Source organism: Patiria miniata, unplaced genomic scaffold, assembly GCF_015706575.1.
Source record: "Patiria miniata isolate m_02_andy unplaced genomic scaffold, ASM1570657v1 HiC_scaffold_19, whole genome shotgun sequence".
NCBI lineage: Eukaryota > Metazoa > Echinodermata > Asteroidea > Valvatida > Asterinidae > Patiria > Patiria miniata.
This window is the reverse complement of record NW_024037057.1, coordinates 15,805,238-15,833,203: the sequence shown is the minus strand read 5'-3', so window position 1 is coordinate 15,833,203 and position 27,966 is coordinate 15,805,238. Positions and strand designations below refer to the sequence as shown.

The 27,966-nt window shown below is 41.0% G+C and overlaps 1 protein-coding gene across 4 annotated transcripts; it reads right to left on the bottom strand.

The window, feature by feature from the left end:
* Positions 1-118: 118 nt before the first annotated feature.
* Positions 119-27,681, bottom strand: LOC119725904. Of its 4 annotated transcripts, none has more exons than XM_038197507.1 (13): positions 27,563-27,681; positions 21,921-22,273; positions 20,669-20,812; positions 16,675-16,773; positions 14,851-14,928; positions 10,091-10,240; positions 9,560-9,882; positions 9,116-9,383; positions 5,634-5,867; positions 3,834-4,049; positions 2,390-2,445; positions 1,604-1,762; positions 119-1,399 (listed from the first exon to the last, which is right to left on the bottom strand). In XM_038197507.1, exons 2-13 carry the CDS (start codon positions 22,251-22,253, stop codon positions 1,363-1,365), a joined length of 2,097 nt encoding a protein of 698 aa, XP_038053435.1. In that variant the 5' UTR covers positions 22,254-22,273; positions 27,563-27,681; the 3' UTR covers positions 119-1,362. The 4 variants fall into 4 exon arrangements, with proteins under 4 accessions (XP_038053435.1, XP_038053437.1, XP_038053438.1 ...); XM_038197509.1 differs by having other exon boundaries at positions 1,604-1,652; XM_038197510.1 differs by lacking the exon at positions 1,604-1,762.
* Positions 27,682-27,966: the final 285 nt, after the last annotated feature.

The following is a 27,966-nucleotide window of genomic DNA, read 5'->3' as shown; positions in this document are numbered from 1 at the left end:
TGCCACCATCAAACATTTCGTGCTGGATTTTTTCGGCTTTCGGACTAAAAAAATACGAAGAAACTCACAATATGAGTTTATTGTTTTTAGAACAGAAAGAAATTAGACACTGTAAAAGTTACATACGCTGCTACAAAACACTTTATTTTGGTTTCAGTAATGAAAGATACATACTGATCTTCATGTAATGATATAATATTTACAGAGTAATTTATGGTTACTTTAACGGAATTTGAATAAGGCTGTATCAATATCTTTAATTTTAGACGTGGTGCTCGTAAATGTCAAACATGGGTATACGGGTATTATATGTCAACACTACACAGTGCATTGGTAGATGCATGTACTCAGGTCTGAAGATATATCTCTTTTGGAGCAAGCAGAATATGGGAATAGTTATAACTTTTCAATTTCATGAATTAAAAGCATTAAGAAACAAAAAAACCCCTCTTTTTGTTTTAAGAACAAACTGATGAAATGTCTAGGTATCTGGTATGATTCATGGTTTTCATTAAATTGTTATCAGGTTAAATGTAGAGTGGATCATTTGTTATTGTGTAGTTTTTTTCATTTGAAGCAAATAAAAATATCTAAAAACAACTTTTAGCTCTGTGAATGCTGTATACTGTCAGAAAACAATATTCTAGGATCTAGATTTCAACTCATAAGTTGCCGAGTCAAATTTTTAATTGCGCCCAAAATCAACATTAGGAACACATGTTCTCATTCAGCCAATAGCAGCTACATGATATTATGCACTGAACCGATGAATGATAGCAACCAAGCATACGTCCGTGGGTAACTCTATAAATTCAGGGTCCAATTTTGTTGGTGTCCCTGTTACATCTGACGTCCGTTTTTGTAAATTCAGAACACATCTTTTCATGCCTTCGACCTCCAAGAGTGATTATGTCATGCAAACTACCTGCTAAACAATTTACAATAGTTTGAAGTCAATTTCAATGATATTTTCATGTCATATTACACACAGAAATGAAAAAAAAATGTCACTTGACTCATCTTTCGAAACAAACCTTCCGTTTTCTTCAAAATAACAGCATGCCCCAAGGAATAGTTTCACAAGAGGTAAGCTTTTTAACAATAAGTTAGTAAGTTACTTTTTAGATAGCTACAAGTAATGTGTACAATTATGATAGATGAATTATGACAATACACAATGTAACAAGTGCAGGGGTTAAACAGCATATCTCACATCACAGCAGACAACAATTGAATAACGATATAAGAAATGCTTCCATATGATACAGAAACGTAAGGAACAATAAAGAAAGCATCAAGGAATTGCCCATGTTGACTGAGGTGGTCCTTGACTGTGCATGGTGTGATTTGGTCTAGCGGTCTTCATGTAACTTCCATGACTGATGCACTGCAGGGAATGCTGTACAATGAAAGAAAACAATTTATACGTACGAGAGAAAGATAATATACAGGTGCAAGAATAGCGAGTGATGTGTTTGCACGGCTGCTTTTTTGTTCGTTGGAGTAGTAATAGACACATAATTGACCAAAGACTACAAGCAATTTTCTAAGTTTTGAAGTGATGAGGGTTGTTAAAGCAAGCGTTCTCCAGGTAAGTACTTACTGTTGCATGTCACTGATCACATTCGTGGCAGCATTGAAAGTGACAGTGGCTGAAAAAGGAAGTACAACTTGCTCAAGAACTGTGTTGCTGAAACTGCTGAAGATAGAGGGCGCCACATACAGCACTTCATTGTCTTCTGTCAGCAAGAGGATGTTGCATCTATGGATGCCAAGAATCACTCATTTTTTTTGTTCAAAATATTGGGAAGGCTATGTTGAAATATTGGGATTTTGCATTTAAGTTATGACTGGACTATCTTCATATGACTTGATGATAAACTTTGATTAATAATTTGCTTCATTCCAACACGTAAAGATGAGCGAGTGATTTTAATTTCGCAGGAAAAACTAAGAATGTGGTTTCTTCTTAAATGGGCTGATGTTCAATCTACAGTCTGTGAATACAGTATGCATGAAGTATTCTTTAATTTACTCTGTTTCTGATGACAGGTGTTTGTGCACAGGTGATGGTTCTTTTTCTTGCTGTTAGAGTTGGAAACATGAAGAGTCATTGCTAGTGCTGTTGCCACTCATCTAGAAAACTCGGGCATTGAGATTCTGACCTGCAGATAGTTATATGTGGCTGAGTAGGACTCAAGGCAACAAGCAGCATGCTTGGCTTGCTGGTTGAAGATGGTTCAAATTAATGAGGAACAAAACCATTTAAATGTATGTGTCTTTTTATTGGGGGTGAGTTGGGGAGGGAGCTTAGGAAGTATTATCTCATCATAATGATAACATTAAAGACGTATATAACTGTATACAATAAAATGTCAATTCATATTACCTCTCTTCAGCTAAGGAAGTGACTGCAATGTCTTTGGTAGTGCACTGGTCATCTGGCTGTGTAGAGAAAGGAAATGTGTGGACGTTCTTGACAATGTCTGTATGTGGATGTTGAACCGTTTCAGAATAGTTCAAGTGGTTTTTATGTGCAATTTGTAAAAAAAAAAAAATTCTCAAAAATACAAGCACTGTAACAATCATAACTGGATCCACAGAAATTGTTCGTAATCTGTACAGTCTTCGGTTGATATGGCCGATTTTGCCCCATTACATAACACTTTATTTTGAATGAAGCTGAAATTACTGTTACGCAGATATGCAGATACACAGATATGTTTGTGGGGCAAAACCATATGAAAAATTTCCCCCGTTTTGAACACAAAAACTTCATGCCACTTTCGGAGTTTGATTCCCTAAAAATGGTCCAACTATGTGCTGAAAATTGTTTTGATATGTTTAATATTTTTCATTCAAATTGAAAAATAGGTTTGGGTATGTCCATTTTTCAAAGCTGTAACAAATGGTGCTTGCAATATAATCCTCACAAATAGTAATACGATTCCTATTCGTATATAGTGTGCAGTAAACATTTGTATGATCCCCCCCTTTCACAAATTATTAATAATTATCAAACTTTTTGGCGAGCTCCCACTGGTCCATAGCGAGACCCATGCGAAGTCACATGGAGTCACTATGAATATGCTAATAACGGGTTAAGTCACCGTTGCAGCCAAATTTTTCATATTATTTCAGCCAAATCGATCGTTATGTACCAGAAGATCATGTGTTGTTTTGCTGAGAGCAAAAATCTGAGTCAAAATATACCTTGAATTGGTGATAGTAGAAGGTGTAACACAAGTTATTTCAACAAAATATGAAGCTGAAATTCAGAATATACTTGGAAGTGTTCAACTAATCGTGAAATAACTTGTAAGGGTTCCTGGAAAGAAAGTCAATGGATTTGGGGGCCTTTTAGAACAATTTTTCAATGACTTTTAGGTAAACTTTACCAGTGACCCATACTGATGTTTCTGAATCAGTAACGGTAATTAATTCCCTGATATTAAGTTTACGATAGGTTCTACTATTATAATTTAACATTTAAATCATACGGAGCATAAATCTGTTAACACTAGAACATTCAAAAATGTGATATTTTTGGGGGGCGCAATCAGTTCACTGCCCTGTGTGTGATGCCCAGTTATGTCAAACTTTCCTGATCAACGCTCCATGCAGAGCCTTGGCAACCGGAATACTGGCTATAATGATTTTAAGCCGCCTGTGCTCAGCGCCCTCTTGTGCCCTACTTGAAGAGCACCCTCTTTGATTGAATTTGTCAAGTATTTCATTATTTTGCCTTTTTCGGACATTTCGATGTACAATAATTTTATTTACCTTTTAATTAGAGCAATTTGTTGTTTTTTTAAATGAAAAATGGAGAGTACCTTGACGTGTGTTTCCTCTGTTGAATTGAAGGTCATCCTGTTTGAGCACATCTTGGTTGCAACATTTGTGACTGTCACAGCTGAGTTGAGTCCAGGCATGTCTTGAGTAGCTGCATTCTCCCAGAGGATGACAACAATCTTGTCTTTGGAATGCTGGTCAGCACAGATCTGTAGCGTCTTGTGTTTCCTGCCGTTACCCAACTTTAAACGTGATACCTGTTAATAAAAATACATTAATACATGTATTTTCATGTTGAATAAGAGCAAACAAGAAAAGTAGTGTCAAAAACACAAATGCCCTGCAACTGTTCCCTTGACATGACACCACTCTTTTAACATTAGCTTACCTGGGTCACATGGAATGTTCATGGACATTGCTATTTCCCCCTTAAGCCCTGTCCGCACTGGACTTTTTTTGGTCAAACTAACCGAGACTATGGGTACTTTTCCCATTTTAAGTCCAGTGTGGACAGCCTAGGACGTTTTCCTCTCAGTTACTTTTCCTGAGTCCAGCGGTTACTTTTACTGGCCAACTGCTGCCCAGGAAAACTTCCCACGCGCCCAGGAAAACTTCCCACGCGCCCAGGAAAACTGACCAGGTCACTTTTCCCGAGACGATAAGTCCAGTGCGGACAGTGCGAGTCGGTAAAAGCGGCTCAGGAAAGCGTAAATCCGGCCCGAGCGCCCTGTTATGCATACAGAGACCGCACGAACCTGCACGTGCAGTGGCCGAACATTTTGTAGAAACACGCTGCGGTGTATCATCAAGTCCGAGCAGTAAAATCTCGTTAAAATACATACACAGAGAAGAGAGATCACGTTCTGAGAATAATAAGTTTGCGGAAATTCTCTTTCTCCACCGATGTATGTTATTTTCTACGATCCAAATTCACCCTGATACGCTACTGTAGTCATGCACGGAACATCATGGTCCGGTACCGTACATAGGCCGTAGTCACTGGTTCCTGGCCCACATCATAGCTTCGATTCTGTAAGCATGCGATGGGAACCAACGAATACTGATGGCACTGCTGCCGCACGGAACATCGTACAGTGGCATGGCTTCGACGACGTGCATCACAAATGCGTCAGAATTATAGGCCTTTTCGTCAAGATTTAGCGTGTCAATATGAAATAATATCGTGTAAAGATTATGCGGCTGAAAATGTGATCGGCAATTTGTTTTCTGTGTACGGTGAGTCATTATACTGACACTGTGACAGCTCGGTTACTTCTCCCACGCGGTCTGGGTAAATTTTCCCGTGTCGAAAGTCCAAGTGCGGACAGTGGTCACATTTGACCATTTCTCATTTTACCATCGTCTCGGTAAAACCTTCCAAAAAAAAAGTCCAGTGCGGACACGGCTTTAAGCTTATTACATACTGCATTGATTGATGCCTATGATCCATGAATAAGTTTTCTTTTTGTTGTTGGGAAGTCAATCCATGTGATTTAAAGCAAATTGCATACTGACTGGACTAGCCTGAAATACACAAATCAACAAAATTAACTGGCCTAACATTATTTCAGCCGTACGGTGTAAGTAATACATTTCTCCAAAGCGAATCCTTTGTGACTTGAAAAAGGCCTAGAAATAAAAATATGAATTTTTGGAATAATCAAAACCTACAACAAATACGTTTTTTAAATCAAGTTGAGTTATCATGATGTCATTATTTTATTTGTCTTCAAAAATGAAAACCTTGACATTTTGCCTATGGGGTCCGAAAGTCACTCAAAATTCTGAAGAACAACCCACATAGCTGTGCATACATACTTAGTATTTTTGATTATACTTACTGATGTAAGAATGCCTTTGATGCTGAGTCTGGTATCAGGAGGTTGTTGCATAGCATCTGGAACATTCATGACTGGGGCATCTGGAACATTCATGTTTGTGGCATCTGGAACATTGATGAATGTGGCATCTGGAATGTTCATAATGGTGGCATCTGGAACGTTCATGACTGTGGCATCTGGAACGTTCATGACTGTGGCATCTGGAACGTTCATGACTGTGGCATCTGGAACATTCTGGAACATTCAAACCAGAATTAGGAATGGATCATTTTACTTACGTAAAAACTTTGGGTATTGCCCAGTGGCAAGAAAGAGAAAGAAGCGTGAGCCCTTAGCCAACAATGTTAAACCCACTTTAAGGCGGACAGGCAAAATAGCCCTGGTTCATTTACCGTGAGCTGCTTGTGTTATTGTGTGAGTGTGGGACGGTTCAAACCAAAGAGGGAGACTTGCATGTTTGCCCCAACGCACACGGCGCTATCTTGTGTGGTGACATGAACTGTGGGGCATCAATGGCCACAGTCAGACAACAGATCAATTACAGGATTAGTGGTGCCTTGTTGGACATGGACCTGTCCTTATTAATCCCTGGCCATGCTGGCAGTTCACTTTAGTGGCAAGTTGTTCTTGACCTTTTCGTTAATTTGGTTTATTCTTTAGGTTATGATGGTGTGGAAACTGCTTTTAGCTTGCTTTTATTTCCCCATTTTTTATGAGAGGGAATAATAAAATGGAGGATCAAATTTTGTAGAGGTCCCTTTTTGTTCATGTTTTTCTTTTCATTTGTTTTTGTGCTGCACGAGAGTAGACAATAAGAAGTGCCAGTTTTTTTAATGGGTTAAGTTTCATATAAAAAGGGGAAGGGGGTTTCACAAGATACTAATAATTTATTAATTGCCTTCGGCCTATAGTCAGGGTCTGGAGTTCACTCATGCAGCAGCTTGTGGCTGCTGTCAGGAGGAAGGCTGTTTCAAAGAAATGTTCAAATGAGCAGCTTGGTCCACAGTTTCAAAAGGGGGTCGGGCGAGAGATTCCAAGATCCATGATGGTAGGGGTGTCCTGCCTGAGGAGGTGTGTGAGTGTGGTGCAATCAGACATCAGTGATAGTTCTTCACAGTGCAAATTGCTACACCCAAAGGGAAGAGCTGGAGAAGAAAATCAACAACTTTGGTTGGAATCGCAGCGAGGGGATACACTACATGCTGTCTGCACCATTTACAGAAAGTCGTAATCAACTGTCATGAACAGTTTGGGTTGACTGACACCGCAATAGCAGCAGCCTCTTTTTAAGTCCTACATGTCAGAAGGAACGCTGGACAACTGCCAGCACATCGCAAGGAGGCTTGCCCGATGGGTTGAAACCTAGGGCTGATGAAGAATGTCTGGCCATTGTGGGAGGAGGAAGGTAGAGAAGGCAGACAAGTTGTGGAAACCACAGGTATTGGGGCCAAAATGGGGCAATCAGGAGGACCCTGTATGGATCCTGTTCGATCTTCCAGACTACTTTGGGTAGTAGCTTGGGGAGAAGTTTAGGCAAACAGGTTGGTCAATGCAAAGTGAGAGGGCATTAGTTTACCATGCCTGGGGCTCAGGGGATCTGGAACAGTACACCGGGAGCTTGCAGTTGAGGACTGTTGCAAAAGTTCCATTAGAGGATGATCCAAATGTGAGAAGATTGTTTGCATGACCAAGGTTGGAAGTTTCCATTCTATGGGGCGAATCCAGTCCTGGGAGAGAGCGTCTGCTGTGGGTATTGTCTGTGCCGACTAGATCAGATGGACCACTGTGATAAAGATGGCATGCTCGCGACACAAATGCTGCCACGTGAGTAGGCATAGCTATGCATAGGCTTGCAGAGTGCGTCCCTCCTTACCGCTTGATGTAGGACACCGTAGTGGTGTTGTTGCATCAATAAGTTTGGTGCTTTGGACCAGTCGGTCACTATCTTGTTAAAAAATTGGGTCTAAGCCGCCTGACTGCTAGCAATTAATGCACATGCAGAAATGCTTTACGGGTAAGACGAGCGCAGTGAAATAAAGACTTTGTAAATAAGGGCTTATTGGCAATACTCCTAAGTGAAAATTGTGAACGCTTAACCGCTGAAAGGTAAAGTGCAAATTTCATACGACACTGGAAAATGTTTAAAACCAGCCAGCGTTTTATCAACTGTTCAAGACTCTCGACCAGTGGGAATTGGTAAAGTGTCTTAGGTATAATTATGAAAAAGCTTTTATATTGGTATTTACCTAACAATGTCCGCTCTACTAATAAACATAACAATAAACCACTAATGAAATACCTGCAAGTCACCTAAGTTGAGATATTCTACCAGACTACATTATCAGAGTTGTCAAGTAGGAAGCTGTAGTGCTGTAGATATAGGCCTTCAGACATCACGTCACGTGATGACGTCACCGTGACGTCACTTCAATTTTCATCTATAACACATCCTGTCTAGCAGTGTTGTAGTAGAGTACTTTTTTCCCGTGTACTACTGAGTACTTAGGTTGCCAAGTACAAGTACTTGTACCTCCGAGAACAAGTACAGATCTCCGAGTATGAGTACTTGTACCTACGAATACATGTATTAGTACTTGTACTTCCGAGTACTTGTATGAGTATGAGGACTTGTATTTCCAAAACAGACATACAGCAAATTGTACATTATTGGCCTGGGCCCAGTCAGACCGATATACAGACCCACTCATGGCTAGCTGCTCAATGTGCACAAGGGAAAATCAGGAAACTCTGATTTCGCCACAAGCCAGTAAACCATTACAAACTGAAAGTGTCTATAAAGTAAGGCCCTGGTAAGTCAAGCTATACCATTTCCCCCCCCCCCCCACCCCCGAGTACTGCTATTTGAGTACGAGTACTTTGATAATCGGTACAATTTTGACATGTCGAGTATGAGTACTTTGCTGTCCGAGTACGAGTACCGTCATTTTGAGTATGAGTACTTTGACATTCGAGTACCAGTATGAGTACTCCAAGAAAGTACTCAAATAATACTTGGGTACGAGTACCAAGTACGAGTACTACAGCACTGTGGTCTAGGTACATAGCAAGATTCAACCCAATTGGACCTGTAGTTGTAGAGGCCTTCAAAATATGCACCTATACTCTGACGACACATGACTCGTGATGACGTCAATGTTTGGCACACACCTTAAGGTGCTGGTCTAAGCGTGCACTGAGTTTAAAGGCAATCAGGTAGATTTTAGTGCCCAAAGTGCTGGCCATTATGAAAACGTGTACAAATGCTATGGGCAGAAGTCTGAAAAAAAAAACAACCAACAAACCAACACCCCAACAAAAACAAACATTTTAACAAAAAGAAAGGCCGTTTCGGCAAATGTGGCAAAAAGTACCCCTAAAATTGCCACATTGAGGATTGCTCGGCCACCCCCCTTTGCCACTCCCACATGTCTCTATAAAGTCTCCAAGCAAACACCATGACTGTCCTAAGGAAAATTACTTACAGCAACTTCAGCCTTCTCCATCAATTCTCTGTCGTAGAGAGTACAGATCTGGTTCACCTTACTTCGAACTGTCACCACTGCTTGGCACAGGCCAAGACGATGGAAGATGGTTATAAGTTTTTGAGTTGCACCTTGATGCCACATTTCAACTCCAAGAACCGATTGCCAGAGATTGTAGATATCTGGTCTCCACATAAACAGCAGAATTGCCAGGATGTTACCAGCCTTTAGATTCCACACCGCTCGTGCTTCTCTGGTCGTCAACTTCCTGATCACCGATATAGAGAGAGAGAATTGTAAACAAACCATCTGAAGCTAGATTCAATCAGACAACTTCATGTCTACGCAAATACACAAGAAGTTGTCTGAATGAAAATAGCTTCAAAATGGCTACAAAATTAAACAATAAAAAGGGATCAGAAGAGTCTTTATGAACTAACTTACTTCCGCTCTGTCCTAGGGCCTTTTCTTTTCTTTCTTTTTACACTGGACAGTGACGGTAGCAACCCTTTCAAAGTCACCATCGTGAAGGGCATTACGGATTTGGCTTCTTGGACAACATTTGACCATCGAAATTCTTGCACATTCTCCATTGTTGCAGACTTGTGCAGTGTCGATAGTTTCCTTGTGCCTTGCACACTTCTCAACTCCTCCTTCAATTTATGCTTGACAAATTCAATGATAGCCTGCCTTCCTTGTTTCAGGCACCATAGATGCTCCAGGGTTTCTCTATAGTTACTCTTTCTTGCGCTGTTGATGGCGTCTTTCTGGAAAACAAATTGGCATCACTCAAACTGAAATACTGCTGGAGTCCAAAGGTGAGGAGAATGACCAAACAACACAAATGGAACCAAAGAAAAGATTCATAAACAAAGAAGGAATGAAATACAATGAGTATATACAACTTGGAAATCAGCCCTCTAGTCAACCCCTTGTAGGTATATAAGGGTCCTGGAAGCTGAAAGGTACATGCACCTTGTGAGCTGCTTTTCTTCTTGGAATTTTATACGGCAATGGCTGGGCTGGAAGACTGTGTGGCATCACATTAACCTCATCACTGCTGTTTGTCGGTGGCAGAGATCCCACTGCTACCATAGTAGAGCCACTACCAAAGGGATTTGCACACTGATAAAATAAACAGAAAAAGAGGTGTCAATGTGGGGAGTGGCTTATTTTGAAGATCCCTTAAAGAGCAGCAATGATATCGTTAAAAGCTGAGTCAGAAACAAATTACTAGCACAGAAATACATGTATGTTTGAACCAATTAAAATATTGTTCACAACTTCACAATTAGAAATTATTTGAAAAAAATTTCCACAGAAGGGCGTAAAAGTAGGTCAGCTTGAATTTGAACCATCACAAAAAGATGGGCAGCTTTCTGAACAATTTTTCTATGGGGAATTGCTTTTTACAATGGCATCGCAAAATTAAATAAGGTGCACTGAATTTCTTTAAAGTTGTATTTGAAGTCTAAAATAGGCTAAAATGGTTTTCTAGCAATATTAAAGGGAAAATACAACATTTGCAAACATAAAAAAAACGAAATGATCAAATTATCACAAAATACCTTACTAGATTGTAAGGGAATGACAGTCTAAAGCATCCTGTAAAATAGTGGATCCTGGTGTGCTGACATTTTCAAGAAAAACTGTATTTTTCCAACGCTGGTCGGCCGACCAGCATTGGAGAAAACTGGCCTTTTTTCAAAAACTGCTCCTCATATTTGGCTGTTTCGGCAACCAGCAGAAACAGCCTTTGTTTTCTTTAAGATTTTTTGTGTGGCTTTTTCGCCATCAGCGAAAAAGCCTTTGTTTTTGCTCTGATTTTATTTTTCTTACTTCTTCTTCTTGTTCTTCTATCCCAAATCCCATTGACTTTGCACATGTTTTATTCTGGACCCCACTTTTGACCCTGAACATACTTCAATCTTAATGAAACTTGGCACAGAGTCAGAACCCACAGTGAACTCATGCATGGAAAAGTGACGTCATCATGACGTCATCATGGGCCACATGACGTCATCTGAAATGTGCAAACTCTAGGACCCTATATCTAAAGAACTATAAGTCGGATTGGGTTGAAACTCGGTATGTTGGTAGACCGGGATGTGTTATGGATAAATATTGAGGTGACGTCATCATGACGTCATCGTGTGATTTGATATCGATTTTTGACTTTTTGGACCTCGAAGCCATATCTCACGAATGCAATATGCTAAATTCAAAATTCTTTTTGTATTAGGTTTGTTAAGCAATAGGTATATATTCACAAAATTTTGAAAAATGTGTGACGTCATGATGATGTCATCAAAACTGTGATTTTGTAAAACACATATAAGGGAATGTCCGATCGTACTGAAACTTGGTGGGTGGGTAGATAATTGTACCAGTGCACAAAATCTGAAATGACGTCACGATGACGTCATCGACAGATTTTTAACGATTTTTAAAATATTTACAATTTCATTCTGATTAGGACAAAAAAAAAGTCTCCGGTTTCTGGTATGGAGCTTGTCCAAAAAGTGGTGCGGCGACGCGGCTTTTTTTTTTTTTTTTACCCGACTTTTTTGCTTCAAATATAGCTGATGACTGCAAATGGTGCCCGACTAAACTTAGTGCAAATATATGGGAGTCCAGAGAGGCCACATAAAGCTTATTCTCGATCATAACCCCATCTAAAAACACGTTGAAATTGCGCAGCAGCAGGATTCCAGTCAAACCAGTGAGTTTGGCGGTTTTGAGACATCATCTTTCATTGAAAAAAAAACCTTTTTCGTTTTGCCGACGCACATGGCTACGGCGACGTGCGCATACCAGAAACCGGAGACTTTTTTTTTTGGCCTTACAAAATTTAACACTTTTATTCATCTGAGTCGCTTCAAACTTGGTACAGGCTAAATCCACAAAACAATAATGAGCACCGCCAAGTATTGTTTTAATGACATCATCATGGGTCACGTGACGTCATCTTAAAAGTTCATATTTCAAAGCCCAATATCTACAGCAGGGTAAGTCTGATTGGGTTGAAACTTGGTATGTAGGTAGACCGGGATGTGTTATAGGTACAAATTGAAATGATGTCATAATGACGTCATCATGCAATTTTATATGATTTTATGAATTGTTGGACCTTTAAGCCATATCACACGAACGCAAGATGCAAAATTCAAAATTCTTTTTCTATTTGGTTTGATAGGGAATAAGTATACACAAAATTTTGAAAAGAATGTGACGTCATCATGACGTCATGAAAATGCGATAGTTGAAAACACATATAAACATAACATCAACATCAACAATCACCATCAACTAATCAACAATCCACAATTAAAAATCAAAAATCAACAGTCAAAATCAACAATCAACACCAAAAATCATCAACTATCAACATCAACAATCATTAATCAACATCAACAATCATTAATCAACAATCAATTATCAATAATCATCAACCGACATCAACATCAACAATCAACAATCAAAATCAACAATTAACAATTAACAATTAACATCAACAATCATCATCAACAATCAACATCAATAACCAACATCAACAATCAACATCAAGAAACATCATCAACAATCGACATAAATAATCAACGTCAACAATCATCAACAACATCAAAAATCAATATCAAAAATCAACATCAACATTCAACAACAACATCATCAACATCAACAATCAACATCAACATCAACATTAACAATCAGCATCAAATAATCATCAATCAACATCAAAATCAACAATTAACATCAACAGTCATCAACAATCAACATCAATAACCAACATCAACAATCATCATCAAGAAACATCATCAACAATCGACATCAATAATCAACATCAACAATCAACGTCAACAATCAACAATCAACATCAACATCAACAATCAACATCAACAATCAACAACAACAACCAACAACAACAATCAACAATGCGAAAAAGCCATATGTTCTGTTGATTGAACAGACATAAACCTCTAGTTTTTTGTTTTTGTTTTTTTTTCCAATCATTTTGTCCATAGCATTTGTACACGTTTTTTTGCTACCGGCACTTTGGGCACCAAAATCAATCCAGTTGACTTTATACTTGGCATACACTTTTTATACTTGGCATACACTTCAACCAGTATCTGAAGTTGTGTGCCGAATATTGACATTATCGTGACATCATCATGAGTCACGTGACGTCACATTATATGCGATTTTTCTTTTGTGACCATTTTCTAGCAGAATTCGGCTAGATCTGACAGATTGGGCTATATCTCCAGAACTACGGGTCCGATTGGGTTGAAAGTTGGTATGTACCTCAACCAGAATGTGTTGTAGATGAAAATTTAAGTGACGTCACGATGACGTCATCACATGACATGTGACGTCACAATATTGGTCCATATTTTGAAGGCCTCTATCTCCATAAATGCAGGTTCGATAAGGTTGAAACTTGGTATGTACCTTAACCGGGATGTGTTATAGATGAAAATTGAAGTGACGTCACGATGGCGTCATCCATGGATCACATGACGTCAGGTTAAAAATTAATAGATTTAATCTTTGAAAATCAATATAAAATCAACTGTGAGAGACCTGAACTTGACGTTTGCGGGAATCGATAGAATAATCCAGGGTCTTCATTTGTTATAGTATGTGCAAAATCACGTGACCCTTTCTTCCGGTTGAAACCGGAAGTGCCTTGTAATTTAAAATTGGTGAAAGATGTGAACTTGCTTTCAATGATGTATGCTATGGCTAAGTTGTTACTTACAAACAAAAATATAGTTATAGATGAAAATTGATGTGACGTCACATGTGACATGATGACGTCATAATGTAAAGAGATGAGAATGTAATCACATATTATATGCCACCAGTTATAAATAGAACTACACATCCTTCCAGGATGGAACTTATACATGTATTTGAAACTTTATACATGTATGTCATATGTCACAAAAAATAACCGAAATAGCCCTGTGTTTGTCCAAAAACATAAGTCTTGTTCATATTTAGTGTGTTTGCATTTGCTTTGCAATTGATTACACACCTGTGAAGAGGTACAAGCTTGCTAGACTGATTCTCTGACCTTACAATTTCCCCAAAGTCTATAACTGATCCGTTTCATCTTAAGTGGGGTTCAGGGAACAAGACTACAAGAATATGATTGGTTTTCTTGGTTTTTCCTGCATCTATGAACCCAAAACATGAAACAAGTCAGTGTAACGTATTTGTTATAACATACCAATCCTCCAAGTCCAAATATTTCTGAAAATTGCAGCAAAAGCAAATGTTGAACATTCCCTTTTTAAAACGCACCACGTTAAAAAAAAAAAGATATCTTTTTTCATGAATCTATGGTTTTCTGTATCTATGATAGTCGGACGAACTTGTGAGGAACATCTAGCTCCATCTTTAGATAATTGTCTATATGTGTCAAAGTCTGAGGTCCATCGGATTCACGAAAATGCCAAAATGTAGGGTTGGAAGAAAATGTGGGCAAAATTTATGGACAAATGTGCTTAATCAAGCAAGAAAGAACCAAAAAAAAATAAATAAAAAAAATACCCCCCCCCCAGAACAGAAGCAATAGTGTTAGCAGCTAGAAAGGATTTTGCACTGGAATACCTTTCTGTCAATAATTTCTTTTGGTCTTCGCTGATGTGCTTCATTTCCAGAAACTCGTCAGTCAAAGATGTGAGGGATTTCTCTATTCTCTAGGTCCTTTTCTTTGTGTCACTCACCTCTTTTTGCGTGGCTAATTTGCTCTTCAGGTTGTCGCTTTCCCTCACCGAAGCCACCATCTTTGCATAGTCATGTTCCTTCAGTTTAGAAAAGATATTGATGTATTATTTTCTTTTGAATTTAAGACAGATTACATTATTTGTCATTTGTGCAATTCCTTCGTTTCAAGCAACAAAAATGCTGAAGATGAAGGGTTGTAACTAACCCGATGAAGCTTTATCTCAGTGGATGCTACATATTCCGGGAAAACAGTATTCTAGGAGCTTGATTCTATCAGTTGTCGATTCATGTTTTGAATTGCACCCAAAATCAGCGTCTGAGACATGTTCTCATTCAGATGACTGCTACGCTATGCCACACACTGAACCAACGAATTGTACTTTGTCCGTTGTGGCAATGCTTGAACCAGTCGCCAAATAAAAAAGCGACTTACTGAGAAAAAAAAATCCCAAAATGCATCTTGAGATGCCTCTTTGGGGAAGACCTTCTTCCAGTGTTTTCTTAACAACGACAGCAGTACTTCAGAGGGAGTTATTGATATTACTATATTTAAACCAAGAAGGCGTTTCAACAATAGTTTTGTCAGTTCCATTTTGGATAGCTGCAAATGATGTGCTGTACCTTGTACGTCTAGTTATTCTAATTAAAATAGGAGTAATTACAGAATACCCCGCCACCCTGAAATACACCCCTGAAATCTCTGGCTACGCAGTTGGAATCACTACAAAAGAAACAATTCAAGTCCATTGCCAGCTACGCAGATACTAAGTGGGGGTCCTCTTGAGAACGAAGCAATGCAAAAGGAATGGGGGTTGCTGGAAAAATTCTAAATCGAAACCAACTACCCTGTTGCCGGCTACGCGGATACAGAGTGGGAGTGCAGTGGAATATGACGAGTGCCTAGTACTTACAGGTAAAGCGCTGAGAGGGTTTGTTGTGGGCAATCAGTCGTGACTCCGTAGCCAGCTACGAGGTACATAGATTGAGTGGCGGGGTTTTCTGCAATTGTGTCTTAAAGTAACAGCGTCACTGTTGAAACAGCGTCACAGCGTCACTGTTGAAACCCCTCAGCGGGAGTCAAGTTATCATCCAGAAACAATAAACATTTAACTCACCACTGTGACTTTGACCTTTAACCTTTGAATCCCGAAATCCATCCCAACTTGCCCGTACCCAACGGCAACCCCCTACTGAAGTTAGAAACCCATATCTCATTTCTAACTCGATTATCATTAGGAAACCATTAACCTTAAACTCATCATGTTGACCTTGACCTTTGACCCCCAAACCAATCCTAACTTATGTGTAACCAATGAAAACCCCCTAGTTAGACACTAAAATCTCATTTCTAACTCGAGTTATAATCCAGAAACCATTAAAAATCGAATCAGAAACCAAATTATCTACATCCAATGGGAAACCCTCTGCCGAAGTCACAATCTTAAACAACGTTTCTAAACTCAAGTTATCATTTGGAAACTACAGGTAAGCTGCCTGTACCCAAGGGCAAGCCCCTGCCAAAGTTAGACACCGAAATCTCATTTTTAACCCAACGGGTGGACCAATGTTCCAATGGACGGATGCCGAAGGCGATACCCCTCCAGCTTCTCAGCTGAGCGGTAAAAATTGATGCTATCTTTTAATATTTGCTTTAAATTGCCAAATACAGAAGAGAAATTTAAACAGTGCTCTTCCTGAAATGTAAATTTCCGTGTGGAAGGAATGTTTTAAAAAGCCAGAGATGATTTGATTAATACACCGTATTGGTGAAGATTTTTGCACACAGAGACATCACTGACAAGTGGGTGGGGTACGTCACTTACTTGCTCGATATTCTTATTTAGTCTCTTCAGTGCACGTGGCTTTCTGGGTGGTGGGGAGTCAGCCACAATGGCAGCCAATGTGCGTCTTTTTGTTGAAACCTTAAATTTGAAAATATACATCAGTCATGAATCTAATTGAACACAAATACATGTACTAATTCACTATTTTCTATGGTGGACAAAAGGTGATCTCACAGGGATGTCGCAAGAACTACATTCCATGCTAGGACCAAGAATGCCAAGCCTTATACGATCAATTTAAAGATTCAACCACTGCAGAAGACAGTCAATCAGCATCTGATGCATACCTTGATGGACCATCTGGACCAAAAGCGCCAAGCGCGTTGGATGGAAATGGTTGAATCTGTGGACTTTACCCACTCCAGCATGAAGGCCTGGCGCACACTGGCGGAGGAAAAGCAGCCCCAGGCAAGTGCCCAGTCTCAGCCAACAAACATTGCCTCACAACTTGTGAAGAATGGCTGGCACAACCATCGTGATAGGTCATTCCAGAGGGAACTGACGAAAAGTTTGTCAGAGCTGTGGTAATCCCCTGGCGTTGACATTAATTCACACCATCTGAAGTCAGAGACGCCATCCGCCAGCTAAAAGGTGATAACGCTCCGGGTCTGGACCTCGTCCGTCCTTAATTCATCCTGCACTCTGGGAAAGATGCCCTCGCATGGCTAGGAAGATATTTCTCCTCATGCATGCGACAACTCAGAACCCCTAAGATCTCGAGAAGAGCGACAGTAATTGCCATTTAGAAGCTGAACAAGCTATCTGATGGCATCAAGAGTTACAGACTGATATCCCTGCTGCACGTTCTATATAAAATCTTGGAGAGCATGATCCACAGCCACCTGGAGCCTGTTATCGAGCATCAATTTCCTCCAGAGCAGGCAGGTTTCAGGCACGGCAGGTCAACAGTGGACCAAGTAAAAAAAAAATTTGGACACAGGACATCGAAGATAATTTCCAGACCAAATCGAAGTCGGCCGCCTATGATACCATGTGGCACTGAGATCTGGCATACAAGCTGTTGAGTACTGCTGCTGACAAGCACATGGTCCAGTTCATCATGGAGCTAATTTCCAAAGGGAACTTCGTCCTGCGGACCAGCCATGATCAACAAAGTTGCCTGTGGCATTTGAGGAATGGTGTCCCAAAGGACACTCCTCCAGACCGATCTGAGAAGACTCGATGCCTTTCACCAACGATGCCAAAGGATCATCCTCGGGATCCGTTGGTATGACCATATCACCAATGCAGAAGTCACCCAAAGAACCAAACAATCCACCATTGGACATCTTGTCCGTCACCGCAGAGAGGCTCTCTTCAGTCACACTGCCCGCCTCGCCAACGATATCCCGGCAAAGAAGGCACTTAATATCGCCATTAACGGCAGAGGCAGAATTCCCCCAGCACCTGGCTGGTCAAGACCCCAAGGCCCACCAAGGACATCCTGGGTCGAGCAACTGGGACCGAAGGTTGACAGGCTCTGGAACCAGGCTACAAACCGCGGACACAGGAGATCAGCGCGACGGACCCCAGATGTCTATGCAGTACAGTGAGCGAGTCCCACAGGACTCAGTGCTAGAGCAAATGCTATTCAACATCTACCTGCAAGACATCCCCCAGACTATCTTAAGCAAATATGCCTATGCCGACGACCTTGCCATCCAGTTGACTAGCAACAGATGGGAGAGAATAGATTGCATTACTTTACCTCATACATATTTATGATCATGAGCCGAACTCTTACTGGTCAATTCACCATCACGAGCCAGATGTTATTTTTGCTGTTTACTAAGCATGCGCGAGGTTTCACGCACAGGACTGTCGCATGGGTTACCCGTTAGACAGTCTACTACGCATGCGCTTTACAAAGCAATTGTTATTTTCTTGAGCTCAATGATGCCGAACTAGAGAATATTTATAGACAAAAGAGATTCATCCTGTACCAAAGATCATTGTACACAAACTACTGTATTTACAGCTGCACTGTATTGTAAACAAACTGAACTAGTGAATTTGAGCAATGCGATTCTTTTGGTGAACTGGACAAGTTTTTAAAAGTTTTTTTTGAGGTGCATACTGCAACGAAAAAACAAACAAATTGGCGCTGAATATGTAGGAGGTACAGTAAAACAAATATAACATGGTTTATTTCGGGTGGACAGCCGATATTAGCTCCCCTCAGTATTGAAAGTTGACAAACTAGTTTGTCAACTTTCAATACCTCGGGGAGCAAATATCGACTGTCCACCCTCAAACCATGTTATATTTGTGTAATCTCAACCAGGATGTACATTGTCGTCCTACCTGAATAAGTGGCGAATTCTGCTCAGCAGTGCAACAACAGTCTCAGCAGCGTGCCACCACAACAACAGGGAAGCTTCCCGCGAGCTGTACACCCAGCTCAATGGAACCCGCCTGCCCTTCGACCCATGCCCCACCTACCCTGGGAGTCAAGTTGGACCGGTCCCTTACCTATCGGAAACATCTAGAAGGACTGAGGGACAAAGTGTCATTCGCGCTGCCCTCCTCCTACGACAGCTAGTTGGCACTTCCTGGGGCGCAAACACCAAAGTGCTGCGAACTACAGCACTATCACTGGTGTATGCACCAGCTGAATACTGTGCTGCCACATCAAGCCGCAGTGCACACACTCGGCTTGTCAATATGCCTAACAACTGCCTCCATACTATCACTGGATGTCTATGATTAACACCAGTAGAACAGCCTCCAGTCCTTGCTGGTATTTAGCCAGCTACCATCAGACGCGAGGGAGCAGCATATTCAGTGTTGCAAAGCAGTCCTGTGTCCGGATCATCTCCTCCATGGTATTGTCAAAAGCAGTGGAGATATTGGACCACAGAGGCTGAAATCAAGCCATCCATTCAAGGCTGCAGCGCATGATGCCCTGCAGCCAATACTGGATGGAGAAACTGGAAGCGACCAGAGACAGTGGAAGTGGGAGGCTGCATGGGCAACCATGCACGCACCTCTCCACAGGTTCTTGGACTCGCTGTTGGAAAACCCTCCTGGACTAACTTATGTACAGAAGTACAAGGTTTGGGAATAAAGGTCTGGGGTTGCTTCGGCTTAATCAACAATCCACAGGTGGCATCGGCCTGTAGCTGGTGCTAGTTGAAGGCATTCTGATCTCTTCTGCCCATCGTTTGATCGGCCGGGAATTCCCATTTCAGCAGGACAATGCACCGCTGCATATTGCTTTGATTATGCTGGAATATCAGGCCGACCCAACCCCAGATTTCATTCGAGAAGTCGGGGGGGGGGGGGGGGGACATTTGGGAGTTTGCAGGTAATGCAAGAGCCAGTTCCAAGCCCTGACCTACCAATCCACTGGAGGGCAACTCCACCACTTCCGATTCAAGCCAAGTTGCTCCAAATTCAGTGGATTTGGTACATGTATGGCCTGGATCATAAGATTCTTTCCAATCTGTTGATATCAATGAGCAAGCGGTGCCAAGCTGTAATATAAGGAGAGAGCTTACTAGGCATTACATTTTCATTACTTGTGTTTAAGGGCGCCATCATTTTGGAGTTTGCAATGCCCCCTACCCAAAGGTTATTGTCAACAAAAGACTGGAGTCCGACTTTGGATATGACAGCACAAAACAGTTAACAAATTGAACAGACACACGCACATACATGTACAGACACACAGAAACAATCTTAAAAGCCAGGGGAATTAAAAGAAATCAGAAGAGTCCCTATGAAAAAACGAACCCGAGTTGTGTTTTCTGGCTTGTGTTCTTTGTTCTTGCACTAGACAGTGACGGTAGCAACCCTTTCAAAGTCACCATCGTGAAGGGCATTACGGATTTGGCTTCTTGGACAACATTTGACCATCAAAATTCCTGCAAATTCTCCAATGTAGCAGAGTTCCGCAGTGTCGATAGTTTCCTTGTGACTTGCACGCCCTCTAGTCAACCCCTTGTAGGTATATAAAGAAGCTGAAAGATACCTTGTAAGTTGGTTTTTTTCCTCTTTTATACAGCAATGGCTGGGCTGGAAGACTGTGTGGCATCACATTAGCCTCATCACTGTTGTTTGTAGGTGGCAGAGATCCAACTGCTTCCATAGGAGAACCACTATCAAGCGGGGCACACTGATAAAAGACAGACACGCAGGAGAGTCAATGTGGTGAGAGGCTTATTTTGAAGATCCCTTTATTGTCAAAAGTGGAAATCCTGAAACAAATTCGTAACACAGACGTATGTTGGAACCTATTAAAATTGTTATAGATAATAGAACAAAATATTAGCTTTGTGAAGTTACGAGGAACTGCTTAAACATTGTATAAGATGTACTGATTTTCAAAAAAGTTTGAATTTGAAGACCTGAATAGGCTAAGAGGATGTTCTGCAATACAGGGTGAGTAAAAAAAACCCCTGAAAACCCAAATGTCAAGACCACTGTTTTCATGAAGTTCTGCATGTAGCACTTTCAAAATCTAGGATATAAAAGCCCAATTCATAAGCTTTCTTTTAGTTCAAGAATCATTCAAATCACTCATGTACTTTTCAAGTTACGGAGTTTTAAACACAACAGCCGTTTTAAAGTTCTGTTCACGGATCACAAAAAAGGCCTGTGTTCTTTCAGCAAAACGAAAACAATTCACACACATCCCTATGCGATTTGTTTGTGTTTAGAATTCCATAACTTCAAGTACATACAGTGATTTGAATGATTTTTGTACTAAAAGAAAGTTTATGAATTGGGCTTTCATATCCTAGTTTTTGAAAGTACTACATGCAGAACTTCACTAAAAAAAAATGGTCCCGACATTTGGGTTTCCTTTTTTTTTTACTCACCCTGTATTTAAGACCTGTGACATGCCAAGTCACTCGGGTGGGAATTGAACCCATGACCTCCTGCTTTCTAGTGCAGATGTCTTACCACTTGACCACCAAGCTAACTGGATTGGTTGGCTGGTTCGAATCTGATGTACACAGAAGCGGGTACTGCATTAACTCTTCATAAGATGGAATTTCTGCGTCGCGTGATGTAAATCCAATTAGGAAAATGCAACAGTCATTTCAAAAACTCACCATGCTCAATTTTGAATCTTGAAAAAAAGATTAGCAAATTTCAGGTAGGCCTAGCTGTTCTGACATTAAAATATTCAAATTTGAGCAATGTGTCAACTAAAATATACATGAAGTCACATGATAAAGCCTTAGCAGGTTTTTTTGTAGTTGTACTTGCATACTTACTGCTTCTGTTCCTTGCTCTTGGTCTTCCTCGAGTGGCAGCCCACTCCTCCATCTTGCTATTGCTGAGGGTGGCAGCCTATATGCTGCCCGTGTCCTTCGTCCCACTTTCCTACACTTGGATATAGCAAGTCCCTTCACTTTCCTACACTTGGACATAGCAAACGACCTGCATTTTTGACAGACAAACCCTGCTGTCGCATTTACCAACGGAAAGAGAACTTCTGCAGATTCCTGGTCTACCATAAGACCTACTCTGTACCGAAGATAGCTAGACCCTCCAACACGTTTCTGATATGGACCTCCACAATGGTCGCAATTAGTCTGTGATGACATCTTTCCAACTGACACTGCAACTGCATGGAAGAAGGAATAGACTTACACATTATCTTTCTTGCTACACGAATAGGGGGGCCTATAAAAAAAGGATAATTTTGGTAAAATCCCTGTGAAATTATTCTTCATGGTATGCTGTCATTTTGAAGCAATTTACGAAAAAAGGCCTTTAAAACGATCTGTCTTAAGATGCACCGTTGGAAATTTCCGTTAGTAGTTCGTTTTTTAATTCGGCAATGCGCGCGCAGGCATGCATGACGCACACACGCGCGCAGTTGCTATAACTCGTTGGATCGGTGCGCGACATCACGTAGCTGCAATCGGCTCAGTGAGAACTTACGTGTCTCGGACCCTAAATTCAGGCCCAATTCAAAACATGATTCAGCAACTTTTGATTTGAAATCAACAACCTAGAATGCTATTTTTCTCAAAATACTGCTGAAGCTGAGCTGAGATTTCATCAGCTTAGTTGTTTATCACCTTTCTTTAGATTGTGAGCACTTTTGTTGCTTCAAACCTTCAACACTTTTTTTAATCGGACACTGTACAAGGTATATCACCAGACCGGCCATGTCCGAATGTTAAAAAGGTGATAATTTGGGTCCAAATTTCACTTTTCACCAGATCGTAAGTAAACTTAAGTACAACCATCTTAATCATCGATGTCTACTTGTATCTCAGGTGGTATGTCTAGTTAATTGTAGGCCATTTTGATGGTAAAAATCTGATGTTTTTGTTGGGCAATGCTGGGTTTTTGTTTCGACCGGTGATGTGGTTTAGCTTGGACCGTACTAATATCGCCAGACCATTTCCGAGTGTTAAAAAGGCAATAAGTTGGGTCCCAGTTACTCGGACTACCCTAGATATACATGTACAAATTCACATCAAGATAATACTTGTGAAACATTCAGGCTGAACATTTCACGACAGGATAGTTTGGAGGTTGGAAAAAATTAAGAATTTTCTGCTACAGCAACTTCAATTGGTCTCTCTGTAAGGTTTGTAAGTTCTGGAAGTGGAAGTAGTCTGCTGCTATGGCGAAAAAAAAATCTAAAACATTTTTTTCATATTTGTACCTGATGAAGGAAGCTGAAATTTCATTTACAGATTCCTTGTGTCCAGAATTGTGCATACGCTGGATTTAAACTAGAACGGCGAAGCCGCCATGGCTCGCTGTCCAAGGCAGGAAGGGAGGCTGAAGGTAGGGTTGGGGATGGGCATGATGGAAGGGGATAAGGATTCTTGTTGATGTGCCTAGGCGTAGGGGTCAGTTTTTAAATGTCAACATAAAAAGTCAACAGATTACCTAATAAATACACGTGTATATAGGTTAGCCATCACTGTATTATGGGGGAGTTTTCCATTGCTAGGGTAATTAGGACCCAGTTGTGAATTTTTGCAGCCCCAACAGTGTCTTCTGCTCCCCATACTTGTATTACCATGGGAAAACTCTTGTGTAGTCGCCACAAATGCAGAACAAGAATGGGTATACATGTACATGAAGACACAGCACCATCACCACCTCCCCCAAAACTTACCCTATCCCAAAACCTTACCCCATCCCCAACCTGCCCCCTCCCCAACCCAACCCCCTACCCACACCCATTCCATCATCCCCTAACCATCCCCACCCTATCAGCTACACATCCCAACCCCACCCAAACTCCAATCCCTATCTCCTTCCCCCTCCACTGACCCGTACCCTCACCTACCTCAACCCCCTACACCCACCTACCCTATCTTCCCCTATCTGTCCTTACCCACCCTACACATCCCCACCCTAACCCTTACTCGAATTCCAATATCCCGCCCACCCCATTCCCCCACCCATACATCCCCACCTGACCCCATGCAACCCCTACTCTGATCCCTATATACTTCCCCCTCCCCTTATCCAACCCCTACAACAACCCATCCCCAACCCAACCCCTACTCCGATCCTATATCCCTCCCCCTGCCCAACCCCCTCCTAACCCAACCCCTACATCCATGCCCATCCTCTCCCTACCTGTCTCTCCCTACATGTACCCACCCCACCCCTACAAATCCCCACCCCACCCAAACCCAGTATTCCAACCCCTCTCCCCACCCCACCCCACCCCGCCCCACCCATCCTAGCTCCCCTACTCATCCTACTCACACAAACCCTAACTCCAACCCTATCCCTATCCCCCAACCCACCCCACCCCACCCTCCCCTACCCCATCCCTACTCCAACCCCATAAACTAAAAGATCAAATCAGACGCTCATGCACATCCCCATAATGCATAGTGTACATGTACATGTTATACCGGTATACACACACGTACATGTTATACCAGTATACATGTACATGTAACAATTAAAAACTTTAACATTTCCTTGAATTAAAGTTCCTCAATAAAATCATAAAATTTACTGCAATGATATGAACCTAACTGAAGTTATAGAGATGATACATGACAACTGCATTTAAGTTTTTCCCCAAGTTAACTAGAACCAAAAACTTCAACATTTTTATCTGAACGTGGACGGACGGACAGACGGACGGACGGATGTCCGTTCTGACCAGACCACCCTTGTGGGGTGATGTTCCTTTCAGAACTCATCACCCCACTTTTTACACAATGGAAAAACATCACCCCAGAAGGGAATCTTTAGAAAAAGGGATAATGGGAACACAATGCTATCACCCCACAAGTCCGTCTGGCTAGAACGTCCGCCCGGACAGACGGACGGAAATTGGTATTACATAGGCTCGCATCTGCTTCGCAGCTCGCCAAAAAGGCAAATATATCCGCGGGTGGCATGTTTACCGAAAATCAACCGCAATTTACTCGATCGTTGCAAATATTTTCAGTGCAGTACGAACTCCCCATGTGAGGATTGCCCGCACATGTGCATGCACACCTTGCACGCTGCCGCCACGGCAGCAAACAGCAGCAAACGGCATCGATCCTCCTACATGTATTTCTGCGCACATAAGGCTTTGCAACCAAGTAGCTTAAAAAATAAAAAAGGAACCACTCTTTTCCTCAACAAAACTTTTATTGTTGGCTTACGATCATCCACCATACCGATTAACAAAGCGAAATTGGGGAATTCCAAAGCATGCAGTTTTGGCGTTGTAGAAAAGAATCCTGCCTAATTCTGCGCAGGGGACGTTTTCTGAAAAATATGTGCTGTCCGGGCCATGTAACTCAATATATACATTTTTTTTTGAATGACTTGGACTTGTCGGCTTTAGGAAATATATTTCCTGAGCCTTTCAAACATACTTTCTTTCTTTTTCCTTTCTTTTTTCAATGCCAATACACTTTTCATTTTTTCAAGATTATTTTCAATATCCTATTTTCGAGATTTATACTAAGGCCTATATTTATATATTTACATAATACATTTGATACATATTTACCTACTAAATGTAGATCCCCATGACATTGTTATTCTGATCATCCCAATCAACAGAGACAATTTTTAAGATGTCGGATTTTAAAACTTATGACCAAACCAATTCCAAAAAAATATAAGAAATGTGTCTTTTTAGTTGCACCGTACATGTACATGTAAGTTTAACACCCTCGTAGAAACTGCAAATTCTTATCAATGACATCTTTACTATAATACAGACGATAATAGGAGACCAAGAAAGGTCACCTTTTGGTCATATTTTCGACTTCTGCAGGCCCGGAAGCATCTGCCTGCATTTGTACTTAGTAATTAGCTGTAAAAAGCCTATTTTTTTTTCATATTTTGCCTGAATTCCCGGTAATGCCTTCAATTTCCACATGTATGTATTTCGGCTGCTGGTTAAAGTTCGTGCACAAAGGATAGGATCCCAGTGAAAGTAGGCCTAGTCATTTTTTAGGATGCATGCCTTGCAAAATATAACTAGTTAAAGGCAAGTACGCAGAAATACTCAAATAGGAGCGCGTAGCTTGAGGAGGTCTGATGATAAGTCTTCACGCGGGGAGTTCGTACTGAAAACGCCGCCCACAAAACATATTTTTCTTTTCTGAACCCAGCGTACGCACAGTTCTGGACACAAGGGAATATGTAAACGAAATTTCAGCTTCTTCTATGTACTATGATCTATCAGGTAAAAATATGAAAGAAATAGGAAAAATTCCATACTCGATCGTCAATTTATCTGCTGCCAAACATATTAATTGTCACCTCACATTGTGATTTCAACCAAGAGGAATCCAGGAAGCTGTGTTAAGGTGAAAAAAAATTAGGACAAATGTGTTTTTAGAGCACATTTTTGGATGCACACGTCGTCCAGAACCAAGTTGAGGCAGCCGGTCAAAACTGATTGAAGTGTCTGGAACAGCGGTACGTTATGCGCATGACATCGATAACCATGACGTCGCATGAGCCGGCCAATGATAGTGCAATACCTCATTATGAATATTTATTTTCTCATGAATATTTAGTTCATTTCAATGGATACTTCAAATACGTCCAAAGATTGATTATTGCAACAGCGATCGTGTGCGGCCTAGCCACACAAGCGTCTGAGGTTCGAATCTCGATGAAGTAAGTGACTGATTGATAAATAGAAATTAAGGAAAGGAGAGGGTGAGAGAGGAGAGTAGAGGAGGGAAAGTGGAGGGATAGCCCCATCAATGTGGCCAATTTACTGGACTACCTCCGTAAACATAGGCCACACGTCCACATGTACAAAAACGTGTCGCACTTCGTCAAATTTTGATTTTCACATTTAGGCTTAGTTTGTAGGTTTTTTTTGCTTTAGAAGCATACTTACGGTCTTACCCTCTTTATAGGCTAATCAGAAAGTGCTGCCTTTTTCAGATGTCTATTTTTCGAGAAATTTCCAGATTCATTTGCACACATTTGCGTATCAAAATTTAAACATGAAATTTCACAAAAATTAGACATCTGAAAAAGGCAGCACTTTCTGATTAGCCTATAGGCCTAAAGAGGGTAAGTATGCTTCTAGTTCTAAAGCAAAAAAACCTACAAACCGCTAATCCTAAATGTGAAAATCAAAATTTGACAAAGTGCGACACGTTTTTGTACATGTGGACGTGTGGCCTATGTTTACGGATAAATTGGCCACATATATGGGGCTAGTGGAGGGAATAACCATAAAAGATGTAACTTTTGGCGCTAGAAAATTAATTGAAAAAAGTGGCGATCGAGTAGCCTATGGAATTTTTTCAATCTGGGACTAGACTGACACACATGACTGAGAAACATTTATTAATTTTTTTAGGAAACGAACATTTTCTTGACTCTCCACAGACTTTGTACACAACCGCTGGCGTCAGGTTGCAACATTGTCCCCTAAATGCCAATGTCTTACCGTACACGAGACCGAGGACGAAAAAACCAGTTGTTTATGTCACGCACGATGAATAGGTCAAGTCGTAGATGTTGAAAATCCGCCGCCGTCGTGATAACCCGCCGCCGCAAGAGGGCGTTATCTCGACCAGCTGGTAACCATACCCGTGATTCATGAATCATTATGCATTATAGTTATTAATCTTTGCTCGCTCTAAAGCGCGACTTGCAGGAAGCTATATTGTCTTAAGGAATTCGAAGATCTTGCACTTTCACATTCGTGCCGAAATATGTAGACTTGTTTTTTTTTCTCCTGACACTTGGCCTCCGTCAGATCATAGACTGGTCAGATCAAGCGCGGGGGATACCCATCTTCCAAATGGGGGCGCTCTAAAACTGACCAGCACTGGCACTGGGGGCGCCGGG

Coding starts and splice junctions, on each gene's coding strand:
- LOC119725904 (XM_038197507.1), bottom strand. CDS start 22,253: ATGTCATCACAGACTAATTGCGACCATTGTGGAGGTCCATATCAGAAA. Junction 5,868..9,115: donor TGGAGAAGGCTGAAGTTGCT/GTAAGTAATTTT, acceptor TGAATGTTCCAG/AATGTTCCAGATGCCACAGT. Junction 1,763..2,389: donor ACTTCCTTAGCTGAAGAGAG/GTAATATGAATT, acceptor TGGCATCCATAG/ATGCAACATCCTCTTGCTGA.